The following is a 27469-nucleotide window of genomic DNA, read 5'->3' as shown; positions in this document are numbered from 1 at the left end:
TTCCTCCTTCCCCTCCCAGGGTGAAAATGTTTGAAATAGAGAGGAGTCTTGCGAGAAGTACAGTGAACTACTGAACTTCCAGATCCTGGAAAAAAAATGCACTCCGCCTTTTGCAAGCGACTATTTTCTTTAGTAAAATGCTGGCCTCTTTTATCAGGTCTTTTCTATCATGATGCTTTTATTTCCCCCCCCCCCCTTTTTGTCCTCTCTGTGGCTGTTTCACTGAGTGAAAAATAGTCGTAAGGGGGGGAGGGAGGACAAATGGTGAAACATGTATCCTGACAGATAGTCCTATATATATGATTAAGGACAGAAATGTTCTCTGCATATATCGCCTTTCAGCCCACAATGTGATTCTGGAGTTGATTTCTGTGCCTGGATCACTTAAAAGATCTTGGAGGCAATTTGTAGAGATCCGAGTCTGATAGTTTCTTTGTTATTTATGTGGGAGTGCTAAACGCTCCCCTTCTGATTAATGACAGCCACTGATTTTTTTTTTTTCCCTCCCCCCCCCCATAGCTTTCGCACCCGAGTTTGCTCTCCTCCTGTAGAACCGACATCCTCCAAGACAGAAATTCCTGGTTCACGGAAAATAAGAACCTTGACATTTGCTTTTTTCTTTTTTAATTTGGTCTTTATTCTTTCTTTCTTTTTTTCATAGTTTTTAACTCTTTTCCCAGATTCTCTCTTACCCATGCAGTCATTTCCCTTTGTGAAGAGAAATGCAATCTGTGCTTTCCAGTAGATTAGCTGCATATGAGTGTTTAGCGTGCCCACCAAGCTCTAATACCTTCCTTTCACACCAAGTACGCTCATTTGCAAATGATCACTCTCGGAGTGACCTTAAGGGTAGTAGGTTGCTTCACCCTACCTAGGTACTGCATATCTTTACGGCAAACCGATCCTATGATATATAGGCATGTAGCTCCGGGACCGTTTAACTGGAGGAGCTACTGCATGAGTCTCTTTGTAGACTCTTGCCGTGTCTTAACATCGGAAAAATCTGTTTTGTGACATTGTGCCAGTAGAGAGAGAACTGTGTGAAGAGGAAAAAATAGTGCTTATTGTGTCAGGTGGTGCAAACAGGCATGTTATGCAAAAACGCATATGGTCCTAAACACACCCTTATCTGTGTGCCAAAGTACTTTCATTTCTGTTGTTTTTCACACTGATCTTTGAACCAGGTATTGACATTGTGTACTCCTGAGCCATTGTTTTTATCTCTCTCTTTCCTCTTCATCTTGGTTGCTGTTTTGTGTGTCCTGTCTTACTAATGAATCACTCTGAGCAATCAATCACTTCATCTAAAAAATTTCATGGAGCAATTTAATCCAGTTATTTTGGGGGTTCCCCCGCAGCAGTATTGCAGGTACATAGAGTACGCATGTCTTTGTAGATCTAAAATATGTTTTTGAAAGATTAGTTTGTTAACATTAGATATGTCTTCAGGTTAGAGGAATATGTTCAGGTTGTTTGGATAATGGCTGTGAGCTTTCAGGGTCTATAAGGGGAAAAGTAGTAGATTACTGTGACACAGAGCTGCTTGGAAAGTATCCAGTAAAAACTTGAATCTTTTCCAGGAAAATAGACTTTGAATGTGCTGACTCAAAGAGAGCATTAGAAGCTAATTTTTAGTGGGTTTATTGTGACATTTTACTTTAAATTTGATCTCTTAAGATGTGTGGAGAAAAGAATTAAACTAAGCATCAATATTTAGAATTGCAGTTGTGAAAATTAGCGATACTCAGATAAGAACCTTTCGCAAAGCATTTTTACCCATTTGTTTAGACATGGCATTGGGAGTTAGTTGTTTTACCCTGTGTTACTGTAGAATATATAGAAGAGTACTGAGAAAATTAAAGAACAGATTACTAGCAAACAGATGTTATCTCTTATTTGATATATATGTTAATAAGTTTTGGAAGTTTTCAGTTTTGATACTGTGCTGATTTAAAAAAAAAAAGCGTTTTTGTAAACTTATTACAAAAAATACATTTTTATTTTTTGGCTTCTTTCTGATTCCTGAGATTACCCTTGCTTTTATATTTTTGCATCTTGGACGTTTCTTAAAAACATTGCAATCCAATAGCGTTGCGTAGGATGCGTTTCTTGGTAGCTAACTGTTGCTGTTTTCATTTTTAAATAGTTTAGGAAATTTACAGCATAATAAAGCCTGGTGTACTGCCTTCACAAGTTATGCACTGATCCTGAAAACACACGCCTGCTTGACTTTAAGCATACTGTATACTGTAGTCAACTGTGCTGGGATTGTCTAAAGTTAACCACACGCTAAGTGTTCATAAATGACGTGAGTAAGGATAGCGCATTAAAAAGCAGAGAGGGGGGAGAAAAAGGGAAAAGCATTACAGCAAAATCAAAAAATTTCATGGTTGCTCAGTTGGCTCACTTTTAGGCTTTCCTTGCGAGTTTCTAAATTGTATCAGATTTTATGATCTCCTAAATTCATTATATAGGCAGAAATGGGTGTAAACTTTCTTCCATAGCAGAATATTTCTGTTTGAGGAGAATATCTGACAATGTAAAACCAGCTGTCTTACTGCTCCATATCTCTGGCATTTTGGGAACTACAGAGGGTACCACATTTTCTAGCACTTTGTAGCGCTAACCTGATGCCCAGTGGATAAGATAGTACCCCATATTTTTCTGACTTTCTCTGTAATGAAGCAGCTGTGTACAGGTCACTCTGCAAGCTGATATTCACCGATGACATGTCTAGGCAGTGAAAAAGCCAAACCAAGCTGTGAATGTTGTGGGAATTTGAATGTAGTAATGGATTTCGAAGGAGAGGTCTGGAAATGGCAGTTGGAGATGCGCTGTTGCTCTCCATCTCTGCCACCTTGAATGCATGTGTTAGCAAATGATGCTTAATTATGTGACCGTGCTACTATTTCTCTCTCTCTCTCTCTCTCTCTCTCTCTCTCTCTCTCTCTCTCTCTCTCTCTCTCTCTCTCTCTCTCTCTCTCTCTCTCTCTCTCTCTCTCTCTCTCTCTCTCTCTCTCTCTCTCTCTCTCTCTCCACGATTACTGCTAGCTTTGTCCCCACTCTGAGGGCAAGAGTCCACCCAGTATTTCATTTGGCTTGCTTTCGTTTTATTTTTGGACCAATGTCTCCCTTTTGCCATACAACATTGTGTATCATGTTAGAGGAGGTTATGGTCCTTCCTTGCACCAATGCAATCATCATTCACAATCCTCCTCTTGGTAAACTTCTAGTCCCATTCCAGACTAACAAAATGAATGACTTTCAGGAGTCCCATCAGTTTGTCCGTGTCTCTCTGGTTTTATATGCAGGCATCTTAGGCAATAATGGAATTTTGCATGCTATTTAGGTTTATTTAACAATTTAGTTTTCATACTAGGGTGGGTTTTTTTTTTTCATGTGTGTGTGTCTGTCTCTCTCTAAATCAAACCAAATATCTGCCGTGCCAGTGAATGACAATTTCGTGGTGGTGGGGACCATGTTCTTTCCAGATGTCAAGTTCCCATCACCTTGCATAGAAGAGCCTGATCTATTCATAAAAGTTTGTGCATATGGTTTTCCATAGCAGAAAGACTGTGGGTTTGTGTTTTGGTTTTCTTGTTTTGTTTTTTCCTCTCTCCACTTATTTTCAGTGTTCTGCAGTTCAACTTGCAGGGAAAATGCATCAGTTCTTGGCCAGGAGGGTTTGGGTCAAACATGATATTATGGGTGATCTCAAGCTACGAGGCACTGTCAAGCCTAGGTGTCATCACACACAGTACTCTTAGCATCCATATTATTAATGTTAACGTTGTTTGGTACATCAAAGTTAGTAAGACAGCAGCACAGGCTCTGTGAGCTATGTAGAGAAACTCCCAACATACAGCAGTCAAACAAGGATTGCATTGGTGATGCAGTCTTTTTTTGAGCTCTATGCAAACCATCCTGTACCCATAGAGGAGGTCAAATGCGAATTGTGTAGCTCAGTGGGCAGATCTGTGTAGCTTGTACAGTACAGTGCCATGAGTGTCCCTTATCTTGCATCCTTGGATCACTGGTGATACAGTTAACGATGGGAGCAGTCTGTCACTGCTAATATTCTCAGGCCCTTCTCAAAGCCAGTGCTTCAAGCCACTGGCAGATTCAGGCAGGCATCTTCTTGCTTTGGATTATAGCACGTTCACAAACAGGAGCTGGAAATTCCTTATTTAAAATGAAAATTGAGACTCCAGAACACAGGATGTTTTGTCCGTTTCTCTTCTTCCCCTGTTCCCTCTTCTCTGTTTCTCTCCTCCATGCCACCTATCCCACTCCCTCCCCCAAATCCCGCATGCCAGCTTGTTCTGTGGCTGTAAGGCAGCCCCATTAAGCCCCTGAAGCTAAACAATACACAGCTGGCTCTTGTTCCATTTTGTTGTAGTTAATTTTGAATTCTGAGCAATGAAGCATCCTTCCATAAGAGTATCAAACAAACAAAATGCGTTTGATACATTCTGCAAAAAGGGGAAACTACGAGGATGACATAGGCTCGCAGGCAGGGAAAGGGCTGATTCTTTTCCACCTAGAAGAATCTCCTTTCTGTTTTGTAGTGTCTTTCTTTTTTTTTTTCTTTTTTCTTTTTTCTTTTTTTTTTTTTTTCCTCCTCCTTCCCCTCCCTTCCTTCCTGATCGTTCCCCTCCTCTCTGTGGCTCTGTGGCTCGGGGCTAAGTTGGATGACGTATACTTGACGCTGGCATTCGGATTCCATAGTGTGGTTTGTGTTTTGAAAAGTAAGGAAGGGATCTATGCGTTCATAGGAAGGTATTGAGAGATTGCGTGTAATGTTTTGCATGAGCTGTGTATCATGCTGTGGGTGACTTGCGTTCTTTTACTTTCAACTTAAATAAAAATTCATGCTAGGGAGAGAAGGAAAAAAACAAGTGAATGGCATACTGTTTCTTGATTAAAGAGCTAGGATGTGAGGCAGGAAATGAATTTGGATTCCATTGAAAAACAAATAAAAGTAGGACCTGAGCCTTCACAATTAGGAATTTAAAATGGAATGTTTTTATGTAAAGTCAGTTTTTATTTCTTTCTTATCCAAAGCCCTTTACGAAGACATGCAGGGGAGAGTAAAATCCTAGAAGACTTTTGATTTGATTTACCATGAATCTGGAGAAGTGACAGCTTAAAAACTAAAAGCAAGTTTTAAAGCTAGCAGCTGTATGAGCAGCAGTTAGTTGGATGGTTAGTGGGCAAGCCTTAGACCTGAACAGATCTCTCTTGGGATATATTTAACCTAACTTTTTCTCCTCCTTTTTTTTTTTTTCCTGCCTTCCCATTCAACAGCAACAAACAATCTACCCCACAATGGTTAGTATAGCACAGAGCTTGATGCAGCCTTGGTTGAGGTCAAGCACTCCAATTCGAACCTCTCAAGGGCTTTCTGTATGTGTTGCCAGTGTACTGGTAAAATTGACTTTAAACTCTTGTCAGCGCAGTTACTGGTGCATGCATCACAGTCCCACTCAAATAAACCTGTCACAACACAGAGTCAGCAGCTAGAGAAGAGTACAAGGGCAGGCCTCTAGCTTTTCATTCGAGCATCACTAAACGTGCACAGAGTGCCCAATTATTTCAGCATTATTGAGCAAGCCTACAGGAGGACCCAAGCCTTGCTACATTAGATTTTCTTTAGTAATTTGCTCAAGTACCGCTAAGGACACTTAAAGGGCTTAAAACGGCGGCTGCAACCAGTTTCCTTTTCTGGATTGTTAATTCAGGTTTTCTCTTTCAAATTAACTCTCACTGCATGCTGTGCAGTAGCGCTGGGAGAACTGTTTAACACTAATTTTCTCAATTTTCAGCTTTCTTTTTTTTTTGCATTATATAACTGCTTTTATAGTTGCATATGTTTTGATTAGACACGTACGTGGTGTGTTTCTGCTAGGAAGAATAAAATCTAATAGCTCTGTCAGAAGAATAAGAATTTCACCAAAACTGGAAAATTCCTTTACTTCAGTCTCTTATTTTTGTTGCTGTTTAATTCAGTGTGAGGTTCACAGATCGTGTTGTGGACATTTTAAAAATGCCAGGATGTTTGTGTGACCTTGCATCTGTTTGGATCAATCAGGTGTATGGACTGATCTGATCAATTACATCTGATGTACATGATCAGTTGGACGACCCCCTGCTCCCTGAACAAATTCAATATCTGCATTTCATTTTTCACAGCAGCAACAACTCCAGGCTCAGCATTTGTCACATGGACATGGTCTCCCCGTGCCTCTCACCCCACACCCCTCGGGCTTGCAGCCTCCCACCATCCCACCCATTGGCAGCAGCGCTGGCCTTCTGGCGCTGTCTAGTGCACTGGGCGGGCAGTCCCACCTACCGATTAAAGATGAAAAGAAGCATCACGAAAACGATCACCAAAGAGGTAGGTGCTGCCAGATGTGTGCATGGCTTTGTTCATTTTTCTTTGCTTCTCTTTTTCTTGTCTTTTTAAACACACCTCTTTTTAAAAAAAAAAAAAAAAATCGCAGGAACTCCTAGCTAATTGCTTCGTATTTATTACCCAATTGTAGTCGGAAAGTGCATTCAAATGGTAGAAATCAGGTTTTATAAATCTGGCTGTACAGTATTAATAATTAACTGTACAGAAAAGTTAACATCTGTGCAATTTATTACTTAACAGACATTGGGATTCTTTCTTCCAAGTAGGATAAATGTATAATTTTATGTAAACTAACTAGTACTTTTCTCTTTCTCTCTCCCCCCCCCACCTCCCCATCCCCTGCTGCCACTGCTGCCACCGCTTCCTCCTCCCTTCCTCGCCTGTTGTGGCTGTTCTGCTTGCAGACAGAGACTCCATCAAGGTAGGACTCCATTTCATAGGTGGAAGGAGGGACTTAAAAGAGCTGCACACTGCATTTTATTGAAGTATGAACTGGAATTGTGGAAAATGTCACAAACCGAAACTGGATTGTAACATGTATGGTGTTTAGCAGAAATGTAGACTATGTAATACATTTAGAACGTGGCTGATTATAGCATAAGTAGGATTGCACGTGTCTTGCTATCCAGCGATCACATCTTTGCTCGTAGGCTGACTCTTCAGAATTGCGCCCCTTCCTGTGCATGGGAAGGGAAGGCTGTTCTCTGTGCTTATGTGAGGTTATGAAATAGAATAGTTTTAAAAACTCAAAGACTGTAAAACTATAATTCTCATATATCCTAATAATATACTCTTAATGCAGATATAGCAAGATCAGTCACTCCCAGGAAGGAAGTAGAGTCCTATCCACTATTGTTTTAGAAGCAGTTAGCTCAGTGGGAGAGGAAGGGACTGTTATTCTCTAGTCCACAGAAGATGGCAATCACATTAAGGCTCTTGTATTCCACTCCCAAAAGTTAATTTCCAAACGCTGAATGGCTTTGTAGTGTACGTACGTGCACCATCCTGTAAATGGTAATGTTTATGAAGAGATATATTATATAACTGTGGCTCATACAATTTTGAGCATTCTGTGATATATACTACTGTGATTCAACGTATGTGCCTGGATGCTGGTCCATACTTGATAGCTATCAAATTCTCATAGAGGCTCCTGTGGTTTTAATGCTGCAAGTGGAAGCACATCTTCTCTCTGCCCTCTCCTAGCTCATTCTGCTTTCCTAGCTGCCGCTGGCAGTTTACCAAGTCACAGCAGACCCAGTTGTGGCCAGCTACACAGTTACCTATGTATTTCTGAGTAATTAGATATGTTTATGGATCCGAGCTTGAACGGATTGCATAATTTTTAGGAGCATACGAGTAAGTCTTTTTAGGTGATGGTGAGTGTGAAATAAGAGATGCTTATCTCACAAAGAGTAAGACACATGTGCCCAACTGACTGAACACTTGGAACCAATTTGTCAACTTTTCAATAGTATTTTTTAGAAATAAGTAATTCATACTTAGGGTTGGCCAAATGGCAGAAGAGGTGTTAATTAAACAAAATCGTATGTGTGTTTGACAAGATTACCAGATAGTTGCCAAGAGGATGTTATGCGTGTGTCCGAGGTAGTTTGGGCAGAAGCACACTGCCCAGGGTTCGACCTTGCCGCGACCAGGGATCTGCCACCGTGCAGGCTTTGGTGCGATGGGGGGTCCTTTGCTTTCCTGGCAGCTCCAGGTGGGGACATGTCCTGTACCCTTCCCCAGCGTGTCTGTTCTGCCATCGGCAACTTTGCTGGGTCCCAGCAGAATGAAATTGAGCTGATCGTTGTCAGTTTTACTGCTACCTACGTGGCTCTGCGTAAGAACCAGGAGCTGACAGGAACTGTCAGTTTTTACTGCGAGCTGCAAAGGCACCGAAGCTGTCTATCGGCAGACATAAGACAACAGCGCGTCGATTCTCACTTCAATGTCTTTGTTGCGAGGGCTCGGCACTGGGAGCCTTGTTTTATGCAAATTGTGCACAACTTAACAGTGATTTTCTTAGAACATCCCCTGTTCACCATGGACAAATAGGTCACTAGATTTTCCCACCCCTGTGCCCAAACAAGTAAATAAAGGTAGGGCAGGTTTCTAAATCCGAGAACGCAAAATACCTGGTTTCCTTAGTGAGTCTGCATACCTGTGTAGCTGGAACCACAAACATTTCACTCAAAGTGACTGAAGAGAGCTATTAATATATAGGGTATACTAATCACTATTTTCAAAGAAAATACATTAGTCCTGTTCCTCTAATGACTGTGGGATATTGAGGTATTTATGCTGGCATGCATATTACAGGGAATATTTATACCAAAAAGATTGATTTTGTTTAACTCATCTGCAGTTATTTAGAATGACTCAAATGCACAATTATGCCTACAGCTTTGGGGACTGAGAGGAAGGTTTGACTACTTTGTACCGATTTATTTTGAAACGGTAACTATAAATAGATGTTTGTCTTGTTCCGCGTTTGGGCTGTGTGTTGGATTATGTGTCAGCATATGGGGCTTGCAGCCAGCTTTGCAAGGTGAAATAGTTTGCTAATTTCCTTGAATGTTTTCAGTGATGCCCAGAGTAGCAGTTAGTCGCTTGTTCTATCGATCTGTCCTCCCTTAATTGGCTCCTGGTTAAGAGAGGCTTTTTATGATTGTCTGCTGTGTGACTTGAGATGGTTTTTGTCAGCCAGAATGTGCCAGTTGCCAGCAGCTGGAGTCTGTGTGCTTGTATGAAATAATTTATTCATGCAGGATAATGCTCCTTAACATTTAACAGGTAATGAACGTGACATAAATTTCCTTCTTGCTTTTAATTTTTCCCTTTTCTCTTCTAATGTGCAAACAGGCAGCTCTGGTACTCTAAATAATAAGTAATTTTTGGCCATCTGTCAAAAGGAAATTTCAATACAAATTTAAATTAATGGTGCCTGAAATTTTTTATAGCTCCTCTAAAAGCCTCTAATGTGCAGAAAATTCTGAATCTGCTGGTAGTAATTAGTGTAGCATGTAATGAGGATATGGGCAACGTTATACAGTCCCAGTGTAACGTTTTGATATGGTAGCAAAATTTTGATTTATACAAGGTTGTGGCTGGGTTTAATCGTGAGAGACGCTTTAAAGTGTTTTCTTGCCGATACAGATTATTAAGCAGGGCAGATCTTAAAATAGCTTGTGAAGTGTGAATTTAGGCTTTGCTGTAGGATTCGGGTAATCATGGTACCCCACTCACTGGTACGAAGAAAGTTCAATTGCAGTGTTCTGTTCCCCTCTTATTGGAAATCTCTTGCCACTAATTCCAGTGCTTTTGACTTGTCAGGCAGTTTTCTTCATTAAACTTGGTGTCTCTAATTGTGCTTTTCTTGACCCTCCTTAGTTGTGCCTGGGGGGTGTAGGCAGCAGCTGATTCACCAGCACTGGAAAATTGAGACTTGCCTCCGAGCAGGGGGACCCGCGGTATGAGATTAGTCCCTTCAGACAAACAGGGAGTGCGGGTGATGGGAAGGGCTGTGTAACTCTTCTTGCACACATGGTTTTACAGGCTCTTCAGGGAGCGTGGTGGAAAACTCATTTGCGTCACTGCAGAGCGCTGAAGCCAAGAGCGGCGGTTGGAGCCACAAAGTGAGACAGGCTGACATCAAAAGCCAGTTCTTCAGGCACGGTCCTATTGCAGTTTATATCACCCTTCTAAACGCAACATTTTCTGCCTGATAAAACAAACTGGGCTCGGTTCCTTCCAGACACCTCTCTGCAGTGAGCAGTTCGCTGCTGAAACCGAAGAGGGACCTTCCTGATACCATGAGATGTCCAGAAGCTACTCCTAAATAATAGATCAGTGTCAGCACAGCAGGATCTGCGGAGGAAAGCGGCTTTGGGAGCTTTCTGATTTCTGTGTTGGGTTCATTCCTCAGAATCCTTTGCAAAGTTTGAAGTGTGGGAAAACTCTATGCCCTGTAAACTGGGTCACAGCCCTGCTCTTTGTACCGCTAGTAAGGCAGCACATCGAACAAAAGGAAGGGAAGGGGTGGCAAACACGAAGGCTTTTCTGAAAGTGTCTTAAGGGCTCTGAGGGAATACAATGTGTTTAGACAGACAAACAAACAGCTCCGCAGTTCACTGTGCGGCTTTTCACAAAAGATTGTGTGACCTCTTTTCATAAGCAGTAAAACCTTATTTATTTGTTTATTTTAAGATTATTCTGCCGTGGATTCTTGCTTGCAAATCATGCCACTCAAGGATTTTTCCACCTCCCCTAGGACTTGTTGGTCTAAGTGACGTGTTGTTTGTCCCAGCCCTGCTCCTCACCTACCCTCTCTGGGACAAGTTTGACAAAAGTTTCTCCAGTCCCTAACAAAGTCCCTTCTGCAAAAAGTTATCCTGTGAAGAAACTAAAGAAGCGTTTTGTAGAAAGAGGTATAATCTGGCAGAAAGTAATTTAGCACTAGCAGTTTCTTCCTGTGACTCTTGCTGTCTGCAGTGACACCTGGAGTAAGGCATCCCCCTGATGCTACTTGAGTTGTGGGTCAATCAGAGATAGCCAGTGAAGCTCTTAGTGTTTTCAGAAGTTTCAGTCTTTTGAATCAGTGCCTTGTACAGAAGGTTGAACTCATGTAACTTTTTTCCACTTCTGTTGTTAAGCTAGTTCTATTGTTCGTTATTTGGTGCATCACCTTTTTTTCACTTGAATTGTGAATTACTTACTACAGACATGATTTGTCCCAAGGCACAGTGGAGACTGTGTTCATCTTGGTGTTGGGGCTTACTGTTTCCACAGCAGTAAGAGCCCACAATTAAAAGCTGCAGTCTCATTGCAGGGATAAAATAGCCTGTTTGAGACTCCTCTGGAGAAAAGGCTCAGTGGAAAGGATAATTTTGCTTCTGATATGATGCATCAACTGTATTCATGCACTTTTTACTGGTTAATGAACTAGGAAGAGTCTGTCAGGACGAATTCAAGTGCATTTAGCAGTAAGATTACTTTTGCCTTAATCCGTGTGAAGGGCGATAGTTATATAGATGTGGCAAATACAGCGAAAGTGGACTGGTGTGATTCCTATGTTCCATTTAAATTTCTGTTGGCAGGTGCTCCAGTGCTTGCTAAAACCTGAGCCTGTCTCAATTTAGCTCCTTAAGTTGCTAGCCACTATTGAATGTATGGGCCTCTGTTCACTAGTAGGTAAGTCACTCTTGCAGTTATAATTTGATACTTTTTTTTTTTTTGAAGTTTTATGAATATAATGCTTCTGGAAGGAACAAAGTAGTTTAAAATCAAAAAGTCCAAAAGATATTGTTCTACTTTTGGTATTACCAAATGTAATTATATTGCTGTGACTTCATTTTTTTCTGCTGGTAGAGGAAGACCATGTAAACTGACTTGATAGACCACTGTAGACTTTGTCGAAATAGTCACGTTTCTTTAAAGTGAGACTTCCTCTAATGGCATGAGTCTCTCTCCAGATGTTACTACATCCAGTGTGTAGTTAAAGAAGCATGGTTATTTGTTACACATCCAAAGAAAGTTACAGAATTTATTTCTGATCATTTTACTGTTTTGCTATGTTAACACCACTCAGTTGAAAATCACTTCATGTGTTCGTTAAAATTAAAACGTCTCACGTTCACGTCACGGATTGTGTGTGTGTATTTCTCCATACAAAAAACAAGGCAGTGCGTGTATTTAGCTTTCTGTAGTGGTTGTTTTACGTTGAGCATGTTTGAACTAAACTTCGCTCCACAAGAGTTGTGTTTAGCTCTTCATGGGTGTTTTGGGGGCAGCATTATCAAAATATAATGAGTAACTTCTGTTGGCTTGTGATACAGTAATTTGTTCAGTATTAATTGATATCTGCCTTGGGGCATGTAAACTGTGCAGAATGTAACAGGTGCCCTAATTCCAGAAAATGTGTTGTAATTGTTTGTTTGTGGAACAGATGAATAAATATCTTTGGGGCATAGCTGGTCCTCAGGTGGTGAACGTGAGTGGATTAACGATGTGACCGGGTGAGACATGCTTGTTTGTTGCATGCTTGTCCAGTAACTGTCTGCTGAAGCAGAACAAATATTAATTAGCAGGGTCCTGTTTGTTGTCTTGGTCTATCTTATAGAGATGAATTTTTGGCTTTTTTTTTTTAATAATGTGTAGCAAGTCATTCGAGTCTCTGTTTTCAACAGATTTTTAAAACATGGAACTGAACCGTAGGTAAATATCTCCCTGGTAATTTTTTTTCCTTATTTTTTCTTAAACCTCAGTTTTACATTTCTTTTTTTTTCTTTCCTTCAGTGTCACATCATTTGCCTTTTTAATGAGGTTGCCCGGGAATTTTAATTTAGTGTAGAGTATTCCTATGAAAGTAACGGCATGTACTCCAATCTCAAAGAATTAGCTGCTCCTGCCATTTTGGATGGCTTCACCTCTCCTACGCAATAACTTTTTTCCTGTTCCTGTATATGAGCTGTACACTAGCCTTACCTTGCCTGTTACCGCAGGGTGACTCTTCAGCAGCGTGCCCACGTTTGGGCAAACTCCTACAGTGCGTCTCCCTATCAAACTTTGTTTTGCCACTCTGTGATTTAGAGTAACTCAAATATTCTCTCTCCAGATGCTCTCCTCACCTGGGAGGCAAACGCTTACATGGGTTGTAATTTCTAACCTGAGCAGTCATGTCTAATTATTTCCATGGCAACAGACGGTGGTGTTGATAATATAGGCTTATGACTTTGCCTCGTAGAGTAGGAAGAGGAAGTTTGCTGGGGTGAGGAGGTGGGTGGAAAGGTCTTCTCCAGCACAAAGTCTTCAGGAACGTAATAGCTGTGAGAAAAGGGCTAATGGAGGGAATGAATCTGTTTCTTGTCTTTCTTGATGTTCTCCTTGTTGTAATGCAAGGGTGCAATTATAATCATCCCTTGGATGCTGGCATTCGTGGTTTGAAACAACTTACGGCAAATGTGGCTGGAGCGAAGTGCCTGCTTGAAGTTTGGGTTAAATACCTTTTAGTCTAAGTAATGAGAAAATAGGCAATAGTGATGAAATTTTATCAAAGCAGGACACAAACTAGATGGCTGTTTTCTGCTTTATAGATTTCTCTTGGCTTGGTGATACTTCCCCCCCCCCCCATATAGAGCAAGTACTGTTTTAATTTTAAATTGTCTTTTAAACCTTTAAGTTCAAAGTAATTTGAATCATGCCTTATTTTAATGCAAATTAATGAATTCATTGGGTATTCTAATTGTGTATTAAAAGAGAGAGAAAGAGAAAACATTACCTTCTGGAATCAAAGGGTGGTTGAAATATGTTGCAAATTTCTATCTTCTGGCTAAAAGTCACTGAAAGCTAATAGTCGGTTAATACTTGTATTAAGTTGCTTTTGGTGCCTTTTCCCCACACTAGGAGAGAACTATATTCCCAGTTGGAGTGCTGTCGGTTTCTTAGGTTGATTTTAGAAGAAGTTGGAGGAAGTGAATGGTCTGACTGATTCATAAATTATTGTGAGAGACTGATAAGTGTGCTGTGAATTACAAAATTTTAAACAGGTTTTTGAGGGAAGTATAATTATGCTGGCCAGAAGGAATCAGCCATTGAGAGGAATTTGCAGGAAAGTTGCACCATATCTCCTCTCTCCAACACGGTTCTAATTAAGTCAAATAATTAATTAAATATCTGCAGCTCGATTAGCCTGGTTTACAAAGCAATTTGAAAAGTTCTGTGTTTTCTTGAGCAACATTTGGCCTTTTGAAGAACAAAAAATTGGAAATGGCTAATGTTTTTCAGCCAACTAAGGGAAGAAAATAAAAATGTCTCCATAGCAACAAAGCTTCTTTCTAGATGGTTTCCTAAGATATGCCTGAACTAGAAGCAGATGTCTGATTTGAGAATCTTGCCTCCTTCAATGTAAACAAATAACTTCTAGGCAGGTGTTGGAAATAATATGGAAATCCTATTAAGGGGCCCTGGGTTCCTGTCACTCAGGAAGCCCCTGCCACAAAAGGGTTGGTTGTCTGAATAAAAGAGACAGAGTAAATTCTCATTAGGCTTTAGCTTTTCCCAGGAAATGATTGTCTCTGCGTGTTCTTTCTCCTGTGAATCTGAATGTAAGCTGTTTCGTCTATTGATCTATTCTGCCAGCCCTCGCTTTCTCCCGCTCGCTTTTGGATTAACACTTGATATGTGCTGCTGCTCTAAGAGTTGTGACATTTGTGATTTTTAACCCCCAACCCTCCATCTCCCTACCTCCTCCAATAAAATAACAAGCGAAAAAGAAACCAAACAAAACGCAACTTGGGCTGCGGTGTCGCAGGCCTGTTGAGAGGGAACCAGTTGGATTAAGGCAAGGACAGAAAATCAGTGATGGGGGAGGCGGAGCAGCAATGGCGGAGGTGGCTTATTGCTCCTGCTTGTTTGTGTGAATTTATAGATTATGTTGTAGTCCTTGACACTGTAACACGGAGCGTTGCTTGAAAGAAGGGTTTTTCTTTCTCTTTTATAGGGACTGCAACTTTGGAAGGGTTTTGATAAAGGTTCACGCTTTGCTTGATTACTGATGATACGCTTTGGGATGCAAAATGAGATTACAATTTTTTTTTCATAATGTGGCTAGGAAGTCTGCACTTTTTCTTTTTTCCTTTCTTTTGAAGTTACTGAGAAAACACATTGTGTCTGCAGTTAATAATTTGTAATTCTAATGTATCGCTTGTGCTGCATTTGCACTTCATAGCATCAATTTTGGCCCCAAAGCCCGTTGTGCTAAGCACTGTACAAACACAACGCTAGCATTTATTTACTCACGGCCCACAGGTGAAAACTTTAACAGAGGCCTTTCAGGGATGGGCTCTTAGGATGTGTTTTCCAACATTTCTAGATTGGAGACTGAGACCATATTCCTTGCTCCTCATCTCTGCTTTTTTTTTTTCTTCATTTCTTTCTTTTTTTTTTTTTTTTTTTTTTTTTTTTTTTTTTTTTTGATGCGCAAGATGTGCATAGTGATGCTCTTAATAATACTCAGAGGGTTAAATGTGGATAAACACAAAACAAGGCTCCTGAAAAGCCTCACTATTATCATGCAGCATTTCTCGGACTATAGTCCCCGAGATGCACTTCATAAAGCCAATAAAGCGCACACTGGTGGTCTCCTGTTGCCCTAGCAACAGACCATAGGGCACAGTGTATGTGAAATGCATGAACATCTGTGAATTAATCTTTTTTAGTTTGTTCTTTTCTTGGCACTGATTGGGCCACTCCAGCTTGTGCTTGTGACATTGCGTGAGGAGGGATAAGCTGAAGAGTCCTCCTGGGCCCTGCCCTAAGTGGTTGGCAGAATGGAAAGTGAAGTGAGATTTATCCAGGCAGTGCTTTCAGTAGTTGAGGGATTTAGCCTGACAGCACTCTCAGTGGGATGTTATTAGCTTACTTTTGGCTGCATGGGGAAATGAATAAAAATTTTTCTAGTAAATCTAGGCATTATTGGGTTTATTGGTCTGCCATGAAAAAATAATCTGAGGGGAAAATTGAAATAATCACTTGTGTTTATACCGCAATTTGCTGGACTTTACCACTCCTATGGTTCACTCTCATTGGATTAGAGCGAAAATAAGAGAATAAAAATCGAGGGCTAGTTTGTCTTGAGGAAACCGCAAAATGGAGACGTATAACCAAAATCGGCACCGACAACCACCTCAACAAGAGGCCCGAGCATGACTGTATCGTAGAGGCTCAAAACTTGAGAGGTGATTTCTGTGAGAGGCAGCGATGAGCTGGAGGGTGCCTCCCCAAGTAATCGCCCTGCGTGTCAGTGCAGAAGTAGTCGGCATCCAACTGTCCCCAGTCTGGAGGCACCAGGTCCCCTTCACCTCCCCGCCGGCCTCCTCCAGCCCATGGGCGCCCTGCGCTGCAGGTTTTGTGCTCGGCTCCTAGTGTCAATACCAGCTGCTCGCTTGCGAACGCCTTGGCTCGCCCGTGCTGCCGTTTTCCCCCATCTCTCGGAGAGGACTGTAGGGGGAACGCTGCATATGTCATATAATCAGCTAATGCTGGATGCAATCAGTATTTTAATGAAGTATTGAAAGTGAAATGCCGCTTTAATCTGCTAATTGCATTAAGAGGACAACAGATTGCTCTGTATCGCTTCTTTTTGAGCTACGAGCTTATCAAAGAATACCAAGGTGCTTTTAAGTGAGGTATTACAGCCAGTTGGACTCGACTTGTTTGCATACAAATATTAACAGGCACAGCTGTACCTCTGTTTTTCTGTCTCTGGAGAGGCAGTGAATGCAGCTGTGGGAGTTTCCTTGATGTGCACTTATGAGTAAGTGGGGCTGAGGGGAGGGAGAAGGGGAAAATTTCAACACGGTTTGTTCCTTTTTTTTGTTTGTTTGTTTACAGGGTGAGCTGTCTGTTGTGGCTTATCCACAAGGCCAAAGAGTGCAGCGAAGTCACTGTATTTTCGAAACAGGATAGAAAGTATTTTCTTTGCAATATTAACCTTGGTAGGTCAAAGTAATTTAGCAGCCGGGCTTTATTGACGGCGTCCTGTTTTGTCAGACTGGTGTGTGATGCAGGGGTGCAGTGCAGGTGGATGGAAGAAGAGCCAGGAGGGGTGTCTTTTGCTTGCAATTTCACCCCAAGGAAGGGTTGTTCATAGGGGCTGGTGGTAGCAGTCTGGCTCAGGCTGCAGACAGTACAAAACCTAGCAGCTACAGCAACACATTGCTTGGTCCTTTGCTCCTTTTATTTTCATAACAAAGTGGCCAGACTACACAGAAATCATTGCTTGCATTGAATTAAAAAGCAAGTGTCGACCTAAATAACATGAGCATCACATGCTTTGTGATGTTACAGTGTCCAGCATTAGTAAATCATTGTGAATGGCTTGCCGTAATTATAACTGTGTGGTTATATTTCTTGTCTCTTCTTGCTATGCGTTTGCTGATTCATACCTGTTGATGCTATGTTTCTATCCCACCTCTGTTTTTCAGGGTTTCTTTTAAAATATCAAGCCGCGATTATTTTTTGCCCTAGAAGAAGCAAATATTTTTGCATACCTTTTCCTTCCCTGCTTCAAGAAAGTAGTTTCTTACAATGACCTACAAATACAATTTTATAAATGAGCTTTGCTGTCCCATACTGCAAAATGCAAGAGGAATTGTTCATCTGACTGATTTAAAAGTAAGCACTTGAAAATCAATTACCAATAAACCTTGTGGAGAGAGAGAGGTACTGCTTTTTCTGCCCTTCCCTTGAAGTATGGTATTATTCCAAGTGCCCTGTCAGTATACATAATTGGCATTACAGTAGCAAAGGCACCCAGCTTTCGACATAAAGACAGCCTGTCCAGGGTCGGTTTCATGCCTTTATGAAAAGCACTGTATGCTCACCACCAAGGTACCCTAAAAGCTTTATATCACACCACCGGGTGTTTGGAAGCAATTAAGCATTTAGCAGGCCTTCTGTAGGACTCTTGCATGCTTTGTGAAGGTTTTTTGGTGACTGTGTTGTCTCCAGCCATGGCAAAGGCTGGAAATGCCATTTTCCATCCTTCTTCCTGCTCCTGGGGATGAGGAATGGGAGATGCTTCTGTGTGGCATTGTCGCTCTTCCCTGTTCTTTTTAGAGTATTTAGCATAGGACTGTGCAGTTTTTCCCAGTTAACCTGTGCAAGTTGCAACCTGTTTGATACCAAATGCTTTCTGTGTTGTAATACCTCTTTGCTGTGTTTTCGATCCTTGTGGCCCCTAAGCCATTTACAAATAATGCTAACTGACTATGCCAGTGAAGGCACTAGTCTTACTAATACTGATGAACACATTTAGTGTTACATGCATTGGTAACTTAATTTATGACAGTAGATGTGACCGAAGTTGTCTACCAAGTGGAGCAGGTCTGAAATACGTAGGAATAGCTACCCCGACCGCAAGGTGACGGAGCTGCAGCTGCTTAATAACCAATGTTTCATAATTGTTTTGGACTGGAAGGAGAAGAAAATTTTATTTGGTTGAAGGTGGTTCTTTATGTTGACAACACAGAACTCCAGAGACTGTTACAGTGTGATCAATACTGTTTGTTTTACAAACAAAATATGATATGGATTTTAATTATAAAAACAAATATATGTGTTTTAATTTGCCATATAGACAGAATTTCTCTTACTCTTTTGCTAAATCTCAAAACTGCCAGGAATTCTCTTTGGAATACTAGATATTCAGCATGCACAACTGCTACTGTGGATGTCAAAAATAAAATATTTATAAGTGTATTTGATACTGTGTTCTAGCTCAAAATATGTCTCTGTCCAGCACTGAGCTGTGATGTATATGTAAACTGTTCTTAGAAAAAAACAGTTGTTCATATTCAGAGTTACTCTTGCCAATAGCAAGATTAAATCAAAGCAAGCACCACATGTTAACTACCTTATCCTTTTTCTTAAAGTTTAAAAATAATTTGTTAATGTAATTGTATAGTGATGACCAAAGCCAACGAAAACAAGGAAATTAGCATCAGAAGGTGGCTGCTTCCCCCACTAAAGGGAGAACTGAGGCGAAAAATGTAATGTTTAGCACTTACATTCTGCCTCCTAGGACTGGTTTATGCTGCTCTTTGAAAATGTAAATATCAACCCTCCCGAGACCTCTAGAGAAAAGCATGTGAATATTCATCTTATAGGTGAGGAGAAAGAACCGCTAAGGTGGGTGATTAGTAAGAGATCACATGAGAAGTCGTTCACGTATCCCCTGGAGATCAGTCTCTTTTACAACTTGCAGGAAAAAAAAAAGCGAGGAAGAAAATTCATAGGCAGCAGCCTTGTTTATGCTGTAAAAAGATCAGGCAACTGATAGACCAGTGTGTACCTAATACTCTTATTTTAAAAAATAAAAAAAAAACATTTAGTCTCTATACAATGACAGCAGAAGCTTTGGCTAAAAGAATCATGAATCCTCTGAACATTAAGCTTTTTAAGATTAGAGGTTACCAGTGCCCTCTGTTATGTCAGAATTTGCCTGATGTTTCCTTTTCTCCGGTCGGACTTCTGGTAGTTCCTGGGAAATATTTGAAGAGCCATCATTTAGTAGTTTACGTGGAAAGCCTTGAATAATTCACACAACAAATGATTAGGCGAGCGCTTGTCTATCTAACTGAATTATTCTGCATGTTTGCTGAAGCAGTAAAGCAGGAGAACAGCATTTCCTTCTCTAGAGGGTTTACAGTGGTAGTATTGACCCACCTAGTTATTGGGTTTCAGCCTTTTGTTGACACTGTTGTAAATGAAAGCAGCCTGGACAGGCACTGAGCAGCTGGGCTGGATAATTGTGAAGGATTCATGCTTGTTGCTGTTACCCCCGGTGTTTGTAGCAGGTTGTTTGCTTTGACTTTTGTTGAACTGTTGACAAAAGCATTAGATACAAATGGGAACAAATAAAGTGGTGAGATGCCAGGAGGGCTTGGCAGTAATGGTGGTTTTCATTCTGACTTAAATGGGGAATGTCGACACTTATCTGGATGGGAAATGGAAGGTGTGTTTAGTGTTTGTGTGCTTCCCCCTCCCCTTCCTCCTAGTTTCCATTGCTGTTAAATATGTTTTTGGCAAACGCATGTGAATAAAAACGGAGCGGAGGCAATATCACCGTTGCCTTAACTCTTTGGCACCGCGTTTTTTGAAGCTCTTTCTGACTGTGGATGTCTTGCTGAGCAAATTCAGTTCCTGGCATGAAAGGATTAAGTATAAAAAGAGGAAAGAAAAAAAAAAAAAAGAAAGAGAGGGGGAGGCAGAAAGAGTAGAGTTGGGAGAAGGGAGGATTAAATAGAACAGTATACACTGAAGTAGTATAGCCAGCAAAATTGAAGTCATTTACTGGAACGCTTTTAATTTGGTTTAAACAAAATACTCTTTTGTATATTCAAATGGGGAGTAGCTCAGCTGTTGTGAAGCCAGAAAATTAATGGTATTTTTAGTGAAATAGCAAAAGCATGTCAACAACATAGCTGTGGATGATAATGTTGGCATTTTATTCATGAGGAATTATCAATTCAGGTTACTGGACAAAATAGTGTGACTGCAATGATTGAGCACAGGGGGGAAGCGGCTGTCCTGTAAGATGATTTCATTTTGCATTTAGTCTTTCAGGAGGAGAGGAAGGAGAGAGAGAAAGGGAACATTTAAAAACACGTATCTAAGATGCCTATCCATGTGCTTTCTGACTGCCAGGGTCTGACCTTTTTACCTCTGTCTGACTCATGGTTTTGTCACTCCTTTTTTGCCAGCTGTCCGTTCATCTTAAGTCAGTCTTGAGGGATGTCAGAGAATGGAGGGAGAAGAACAGAGTAAGTTTAGGAAATCTTTGCTGAAAAAGTAGGTTTGGCCCTGGATAAGCTGCAAGCTTGTTCTAGCCTTCTCAGGCACTCAGTTTTGTCCCTGAACGTTGTTTGCTTGGGACCCTTAATGCATTTAATGCATTGTGAAAGACGGTTACTTTGGCTGGTCATGGAGGAAGTTAGTATATGATCTGGAAGGTCTTATCACTTAGCGGGAAAGGTGCTTCATATTTGTTATTTCAGCTAGAGTTTTCTTGTAGCAATCAATCTCAGAGTGTGATGCAGGTCAACTGGAAAGTGGCAAATATAGTTCACAGGGTTGAAGTCACCACTACAACGAAATGAGAAACTGTGATTTTGTGTGGCTGTCTGAAGGCATACAAAGGTATTTCTTGCCTCTGCTTGTACTCTGTGTGTCTGGTAGTATCTGAGATGCCAGTAGGGGTTCAAAGCACCAGAGCTGTCTGATGCAGGAATCCTTGTCTCTGGCCTTCATGCAGTTTCAAGTTTTCCTAAAACAAAACCGCCACTGTAGCAAGGTAGTTGTGGCATTTATGGGTCCCACTTTGAGCAATCACCCATGAGTGGTTTTTTGTTCTCCATTGTCCTCGTTGCCATATTGTTCCTAGTCTCTTCACAATAACAACAAAAGGGCAGCACAAAGAGAGATAAGGAAGAAATTGCCTTTTACTGCTGCCATTACTAAGGCTTCTTGTAACATGCAGTATTTTTATTGTGCCAACCCAGAGCCCTGTGGATGTCAGCAAGGGGCATTTTGCCCAGATGTTAAATACTGTGGGATCAGGGCCTGAATTTGTTATTAATCCTACAAATATTAAAAGAAAGTGAAGAAATATCAAGCTATTTCCAGCAAACATGTACTGGGAGTGGTGTTACTGTAAATATCAGCTTGTGCATGACGAATCCCCAATTCTTTTCCTCTGTCTCTAGGGAATACCCTGAACAATTCTGCAGGGGGCTCAAGAAATTCTCATAGCAAATTTCAACCTTGAGTGAAGGAAAAATGAGAAATCTCTGAAAGGTAGAGACTTACAGCCCAGTGAAAACAAATATATCCCATAATCATGTCTGCACAGCGTTTGGGAAATCCTGTTTCGGATCATCCAAATTGTGAGAGAATTCACAAAAAATAACTGGTGATTGTTCTATGGCATTGCCTAGGTGTGGGGGTTTTTTTGTTTGTTTGTTTTAAATCAAGCTTGGATAGTTTTCTGATTTCATGTGAAATGCACTTTCCCCTGTACTTGGTCACACAGAGTTGGCTCTTTAGGCTAATCTGCTTTGCTCGCAGATCTGTAAGAAGGGCCCCAAGCTGTGCTTTGTTAGGAGAAGGCAGAAGTTTCAGGCAGCTGGGACCTGGAAGCGGGAAAGTGTTTCTGGAAGGAATTTGCACTGGAGTAACAATAGTCATGAATGATTACAGGAGTAAGAAGGAGAGAGAGAAGTGCTGTATTACATAGACTGAGATTGGATTTGGACTCGCTCAAAATCATAGAATGATTATGTATCATGGTGCAAGATTTCTTATATAGTCCGGTGTCAGATAGTAAGAAAATGCTAAACTGGCCAGGTAGAAATAAGAGCAGAGGTGGGATAGGGCGTTAAATAATGTAACGTAGGAAAGTGTAAAGTAATGAGATAGAAGTAGAAAAATGACAGAGAGATGATGCCCTAAATCAGTGATGCACAACCTTCGGCACAGAAGGTCTTTACTGGCAACTTGCCCTGAGCCAGTGGGCTACACCTATTTTGCATGTAATTTACATTGGATTTTAATCAGATAAGCACACACCCTGTTTGTTTTTTTATTTATGGAGTGCGGTAAGCGCAAACACTGCATAACACAATAAAAGACAACGTGTGCTTTATAGGCTATAGTAAAAGGAGTGATGAGGGGATGACTAGCTCTGTATTTTTGAAATCCGGTTATATCTCACAGCTGTCTGTCTTTGAGATGGCCTTATGCATGCTGAAGTACAGGTTTGAGTTTATTAGGCAGCTGCAGGTTTGGCTTTGTTCACATTTCAAATACATAAGGTTAGTTTGGGGGGGGGGGAATCATTCCAAAGACAAACTTCCAGATAACAGCTTTCCTGCTTAATTCTGTTACCCACAGGTAATTGGGGGGGGGGGGGGGGGGCAGTATTTTTTTTTTTCTTGAAATTTTGTTTGGGGTCTTAAGTTAGTCACATCTCAGATATAGTGGGTTTGGCTTCTCTGGGTTTAGCTGATGACAATTTTGCATACAATGCAGAAGTGTTTCCTCTTTTACATTTCCTATGTTTGTGTGATATAGATTTATACAGACTAAGAATGGGCTAAGATTATTACTTGCAGACATATTAGTTGCTGGACTTTAATATAGGCACACGATTACAATAATTGGATTGCTCTAGTTGTTTTTTTTCCTGATGTAAGAAACACTGATTTTCTTTCTTTTTCCTGCCATATTTGTCCATTTCAGTCTAAGGTATTTAACGAATCCATCCTCATAATACTGGAGTACCTCCAAATCTTTAATCATCACAACAACCCTATAAGGGAAAGAAATGCTCTCTAGGCATGTGAAATTATCCCTATTTTACAGATAATGAACTGAGGCATGAAGAGGCTTAATTGACTTCACAAGATCAGACAAAAGAGCCGACTACTGAGCCTAGATTTCCCAAATTATAAACACAGTTTTCCATGCTTCCCAATTTTAGTTTCTTGCTCACATTACTGATCCATTTTTATCTAATTCTTCCATTTAAAACCTCTCAATGGATTTGAGTCCCGTTCATGGCAAGTGAATCCATGCTTTTTCCTAGTAGCTCATAGTGGGGTTAGTTTGCCAGCTATATCTTTTGGGGCTAATTAGTGTTTCAGCCAACTACCTAATCTCTATATGTTTTCCTGAAGAGAAGCTTTGGTTGAATTTTCATATTTACCGGGGATTTTGATTACTTTGCTCTTTTGTGGGGTACAGATCCTTTGGTACGGCACAGGGCTGCAGACGTAGCAGAACTGGCGAGAACCCCCTGTGCAGTTGGGAGAGTCGTGGCCAGGGGAGCACACACGGGGTATCCCCCTGACTCACCTGCCACGGGCACCCCGGAGCTGGTGCTCGCCCGTCTTGGCACTCATGCCTGAGCTGCTGCCCATCATATTGCCTCCAGCTTGGGGCTATGCTCGTGGGGCTGTGCTGCTTTCGCCTCTGGGGCGATGTACCTGATGCAGGCTGGTGCCTGGTTCAAAGGCTCTCCGTTTCCTCCCGTGCTGTTGCAGACGGAGCAGCCCCATCGATGGATGTGTGAATGTGATTTTGCTACGAATGAAATTGCCCTGTGGGCAGAGCGTGTAGGCACAGAAGAAGGATTTCCATCTGCGGGCTGGAGCTCTGGATACAATTGCGCCAGCTGTGAAAGAGCTTGTTAGACTTTCTCACTGTAAGGGCTCCATCTGGTGCTCTAGGTGTCTTTAAATGGGAATTTACATTTACTGTCAAACCTAAAGTCTACACACAATGAACAGTGATGAACTTATCAGTCCGAATGAATTCTGTAAGCCCTTCCTTCCCCTCCTCCCCTATAACATAAGATAGTGAAATAGAGGGGGATGGATGGGTCATGTTCAGAAAGGAACAAATCTAGCCTCTCATGGTAGGAAGCGGTAATGGTAATGAAGGCCCACTTCACGATTAAAGATTTTCTCTGACTTAGTGATTTGGGCAGTTTTTAACTCTTACTGAGGGCAACCAAGGTGTTTTGCAAGGAGGCAGAGTCTCTTGCTCAAGCAGCCAGGGTCTTGATCAGTAAACAGTGTTCTGACTTACAACTCAGCTTCTTAAATTCCAGCTAGAAACTCACTGGCAGCATTTTGTATGTCCTCTGCTGATGCCAAAGTCCAAGCTGGCATTTGCAGAGATCGTAATAATAGTCAAGTCTTGCATTAGCAAACGTGGCTAGCTATTGGAAAATCTGCCTTGAAAAGCCATGGTCTTGCCAGCTTCTGAGGGGAAGAAATGCACTAACAAAGTGCTGCAATCTGAGATTTAATAAAGTTTCTTATCTGAGAAACTCATTTTACAAATTAGAGCTGTGCGTTGTTATGTATGTCCCCAACTCTTTTCCTCTTGCCTTCTCGCCCTCTAGCTTCTTCAGTCTCATCTGAATCAATCCCATCAAGCTGCTAATAGTTATTTAGATTCTCACAACTCCAAATAGTTCCTGCCAGTACATAAAATCAAGTCGCTTGTTTAGATGCTCGTGAATATGGGGGTTGGTGTTTTAACCTAATCCACACTTGAGCTAAAAAAAATGTTCCTCTCTGCTATTGCGTTAGCCAGAGTGCATCGTAGGTGGAGGAAATTTTCTGAATTGTGGTGACTTGAGAAGGCTTTTGCTTAACTCTGTAACTCCTGGGTTTATTGTGCTGCTTGGGCCTTTGATCTCCCCGTTCGTTCTTAATTGGCTCACGGTGTGGTTATTACTTTGCAATCAGCAAGGAAAGTACCTTGCACTTGTCATTTTAATAAACTTGTTACGTGTCAGCTTCTCTAGAGGCATCCCAAACTGAAAATAAACATCTTTCATTTTGCTTTATAAATAAATTTAAAAAGTGGTTTCCTAGACAACCTTGATGAAATGTCAACTTCTTCTCAGATCTAAGCCCACACCATAGGTATTGTTATCTCCATCCCTGCTGGGTAATTTGTACACTGCAAGTTTGTTTGGAAACATGCCTGTTGTTCTTTAAAATGTACTTAATGCTAGATTAGAGAACACAAGACTTTTTTTTTTTTTCTGTTTCTACAAGCTCATTTCTAAACCATTTAAAATAAAGAGCTTGAGCATGTATGGTATTTAAAAAACCTTTCACATCATGATGTTTTTAAAACAGATCAATTTCAGTATTAAAATGTTAGGAATTCAACCAAGGAAAATTCAACTCAGGATTGTATAGCTATAATGATAATATATTATACCCGTTTTCCTTGAAAATGATTGTAACAGTAGAATTGAACTTAGTGAATTACATAATTTAGGAGCGTTTGCCAGAATGCTGCTTTAGGGGGATTACTGTAGTCTTCCCTTAACAAAAGCAAAGGGAAAGATGGATCGTTTTATGAAGTACTTAAATGAGAGAGAGCAGTCTTCACAAATTAGCTAAGATAACTCATTTGAATAGAACAGAAGGTCATGTGTGTGCATGCCAGTTATCACACTTAACTACTTGGCAGAATGCAGGGGGAGTACAAGAGAGGGATTTTTTGCTTTTCCTTTCCTCTAGCCTGAATTAAAAATGTATTGGCTGCTCATTGCTAACATCAAAACATTTCCAACTAGCCTGAAGTTAGTACTTGATTGTGCTTTTAACATTTAAAAAATTAACAGCATGACCTGTCTAATATAAATAATGAAAGGCCCAGCAAAATAAAAGCTACTGCTGCTTCTCTTGGCAAAGCTCTAAGATGTTTGCGAGTTTGTAATGCATCTGAAAATCTGGCAGAAGGACTGTGTGTTTTACTTTCTCAGTCTTCAAAGTAGGTGTTGTATGTATAATGTACCATTATATACTGATGTAAATGCTTTAAGGCTAATAGGAGAATCTGTGTTACCACCACTCCTCCATGCATTGCTCTTCTCATTGCTCATCTCAGCATCCTTGATTTAAAGAGCTAGTTTGAGGACAACTATTTTTGCAACAAACTAAGGTCCTGATCAGGGATAGCGCGTAGTAGGTGCCTAAAGATCAGCACATCCATACGTTCCTCTGATTTCTTCATCTACCTCATGACTTCTCCGAAATCAAAGTGTGTACCTCAAATCTGGCACCCGCTTGAGTGCTTTCCTGAATAGGAAATAGGATAATTTCCTGAACAAGGGTCTTGGGAACACAGGTGGATGTAGATGAAGTGAGGCAGATGTAATGGGCTTGAATGCTGTTTGGGCAGAGAGGCAAACAGTAGCGCTCAAAGGTTACTTTCTGGAAAATATTTTTATAGATGGTTGAGAGTATGTTTTGGATCAGGATCAGCATGAACTGGAATTTGCTAATGCTTAATAGCACCCAGCCATGTTTTATGCAGCTGCCCAATTAACAGACTGGTCGGATAATGAATTCTGTTTTTGCTGGGTGCTTAGCAGTGGCTCTGGCTTCCTGAATCATGTAAGGTACAGGAAAAGCCTAAAATGTATTGGGTCTTTAGAAGCCATACAAGATCAGACAAGGGAGGAGATGAGCAAGTTGCCAGCTTTTTTGTTAATACCTGGGGCAAACGTGAACATGTTTCTTCTGACTGAAGCAATCTGGAAATGAAATGACTGTTTCTTTTCCATTCAGGGTGTTTGTTGTAATTGTGGGAGCTTTTGAAGTTCTTCCACCACTTCCCTACTGATCAGGTTAGGGAAAAATAGGATTTCTGAAAGGGGGGACAGAAACGAGTCAGTGTGGAAAGAGATGATTAGCTCTGTCCTTGAAATACTCAGTAAAAGCAATCATTTGTTTAGTTTTTGTACTGATTCCTAGGACATCTCTGCAGCAAGACAACTTTAAAATACTTTAAAAGATAAACAGGCAGAAGGAATGAAAATCAAAGTATTTTACCTCCCCCAAAGTTTTCATACGTATGTCCACAGTGGAAGATAACACAAGTGTGAAAACTTAAACTGATGGCTTTGCCATGGATATAACCTGTTAGATCTAACCGGGACTGAAAATGTGGGGCACTGGGGCA

At 40.9% G+C, this 27469-nt stretch overlaps 1 protein-coding gene across 4 annotated transcripts in view; it reads left to right on the top strand.

Moving 5' to 3' along the window:
• The window catches only part of LOC112978788 (TLE family member 4, transcriptional corepressor), a 99998-nt gene that overhangs the window by 48671 nt on the left and 23858 nt on the right, over positions 1-27469 (top strand). For 2 of the 4 annotated variants that reach the window (XM_064501040.1, XM_026092506.2), the window contains 2 exons: positions 6196-6397; positions 6820-6836. In XM_064501040.1, coding sequence (XP_064357110.1) covers positions 6196-6397; positions 6820-6836 — 219 coding nt within the window. Of the gene's footprint in view, positions 1-6192; positions 6398-6819; positions 6837-27469 lie in introns of all 4 variants that reach the window. The other 2 variants (XM_026092507.2, XM_026092505.2) reach the window with 1 other exon arrangement.

Source organism: Dromaius novaehollandiae, chromosome W, assembly GCF_036370855.1.
Source record: "Dromaius novaehollandiae isolate bDroNov1 chromosome W, bDroNov1.hap1, whole genome shotgun sequence".
Lineage (NCBI taxonomy): Eukaryota > Metazoa > Chordata > Aves > Casuariiformes > Dromaiidae > Dromaius > Dromaius novaehollandiae.
The sequence above is the reverse complement of the archived record's forward strand: the minus strand, read 5'-3'. Positions and strand labels throughout refer to the sequence as shown.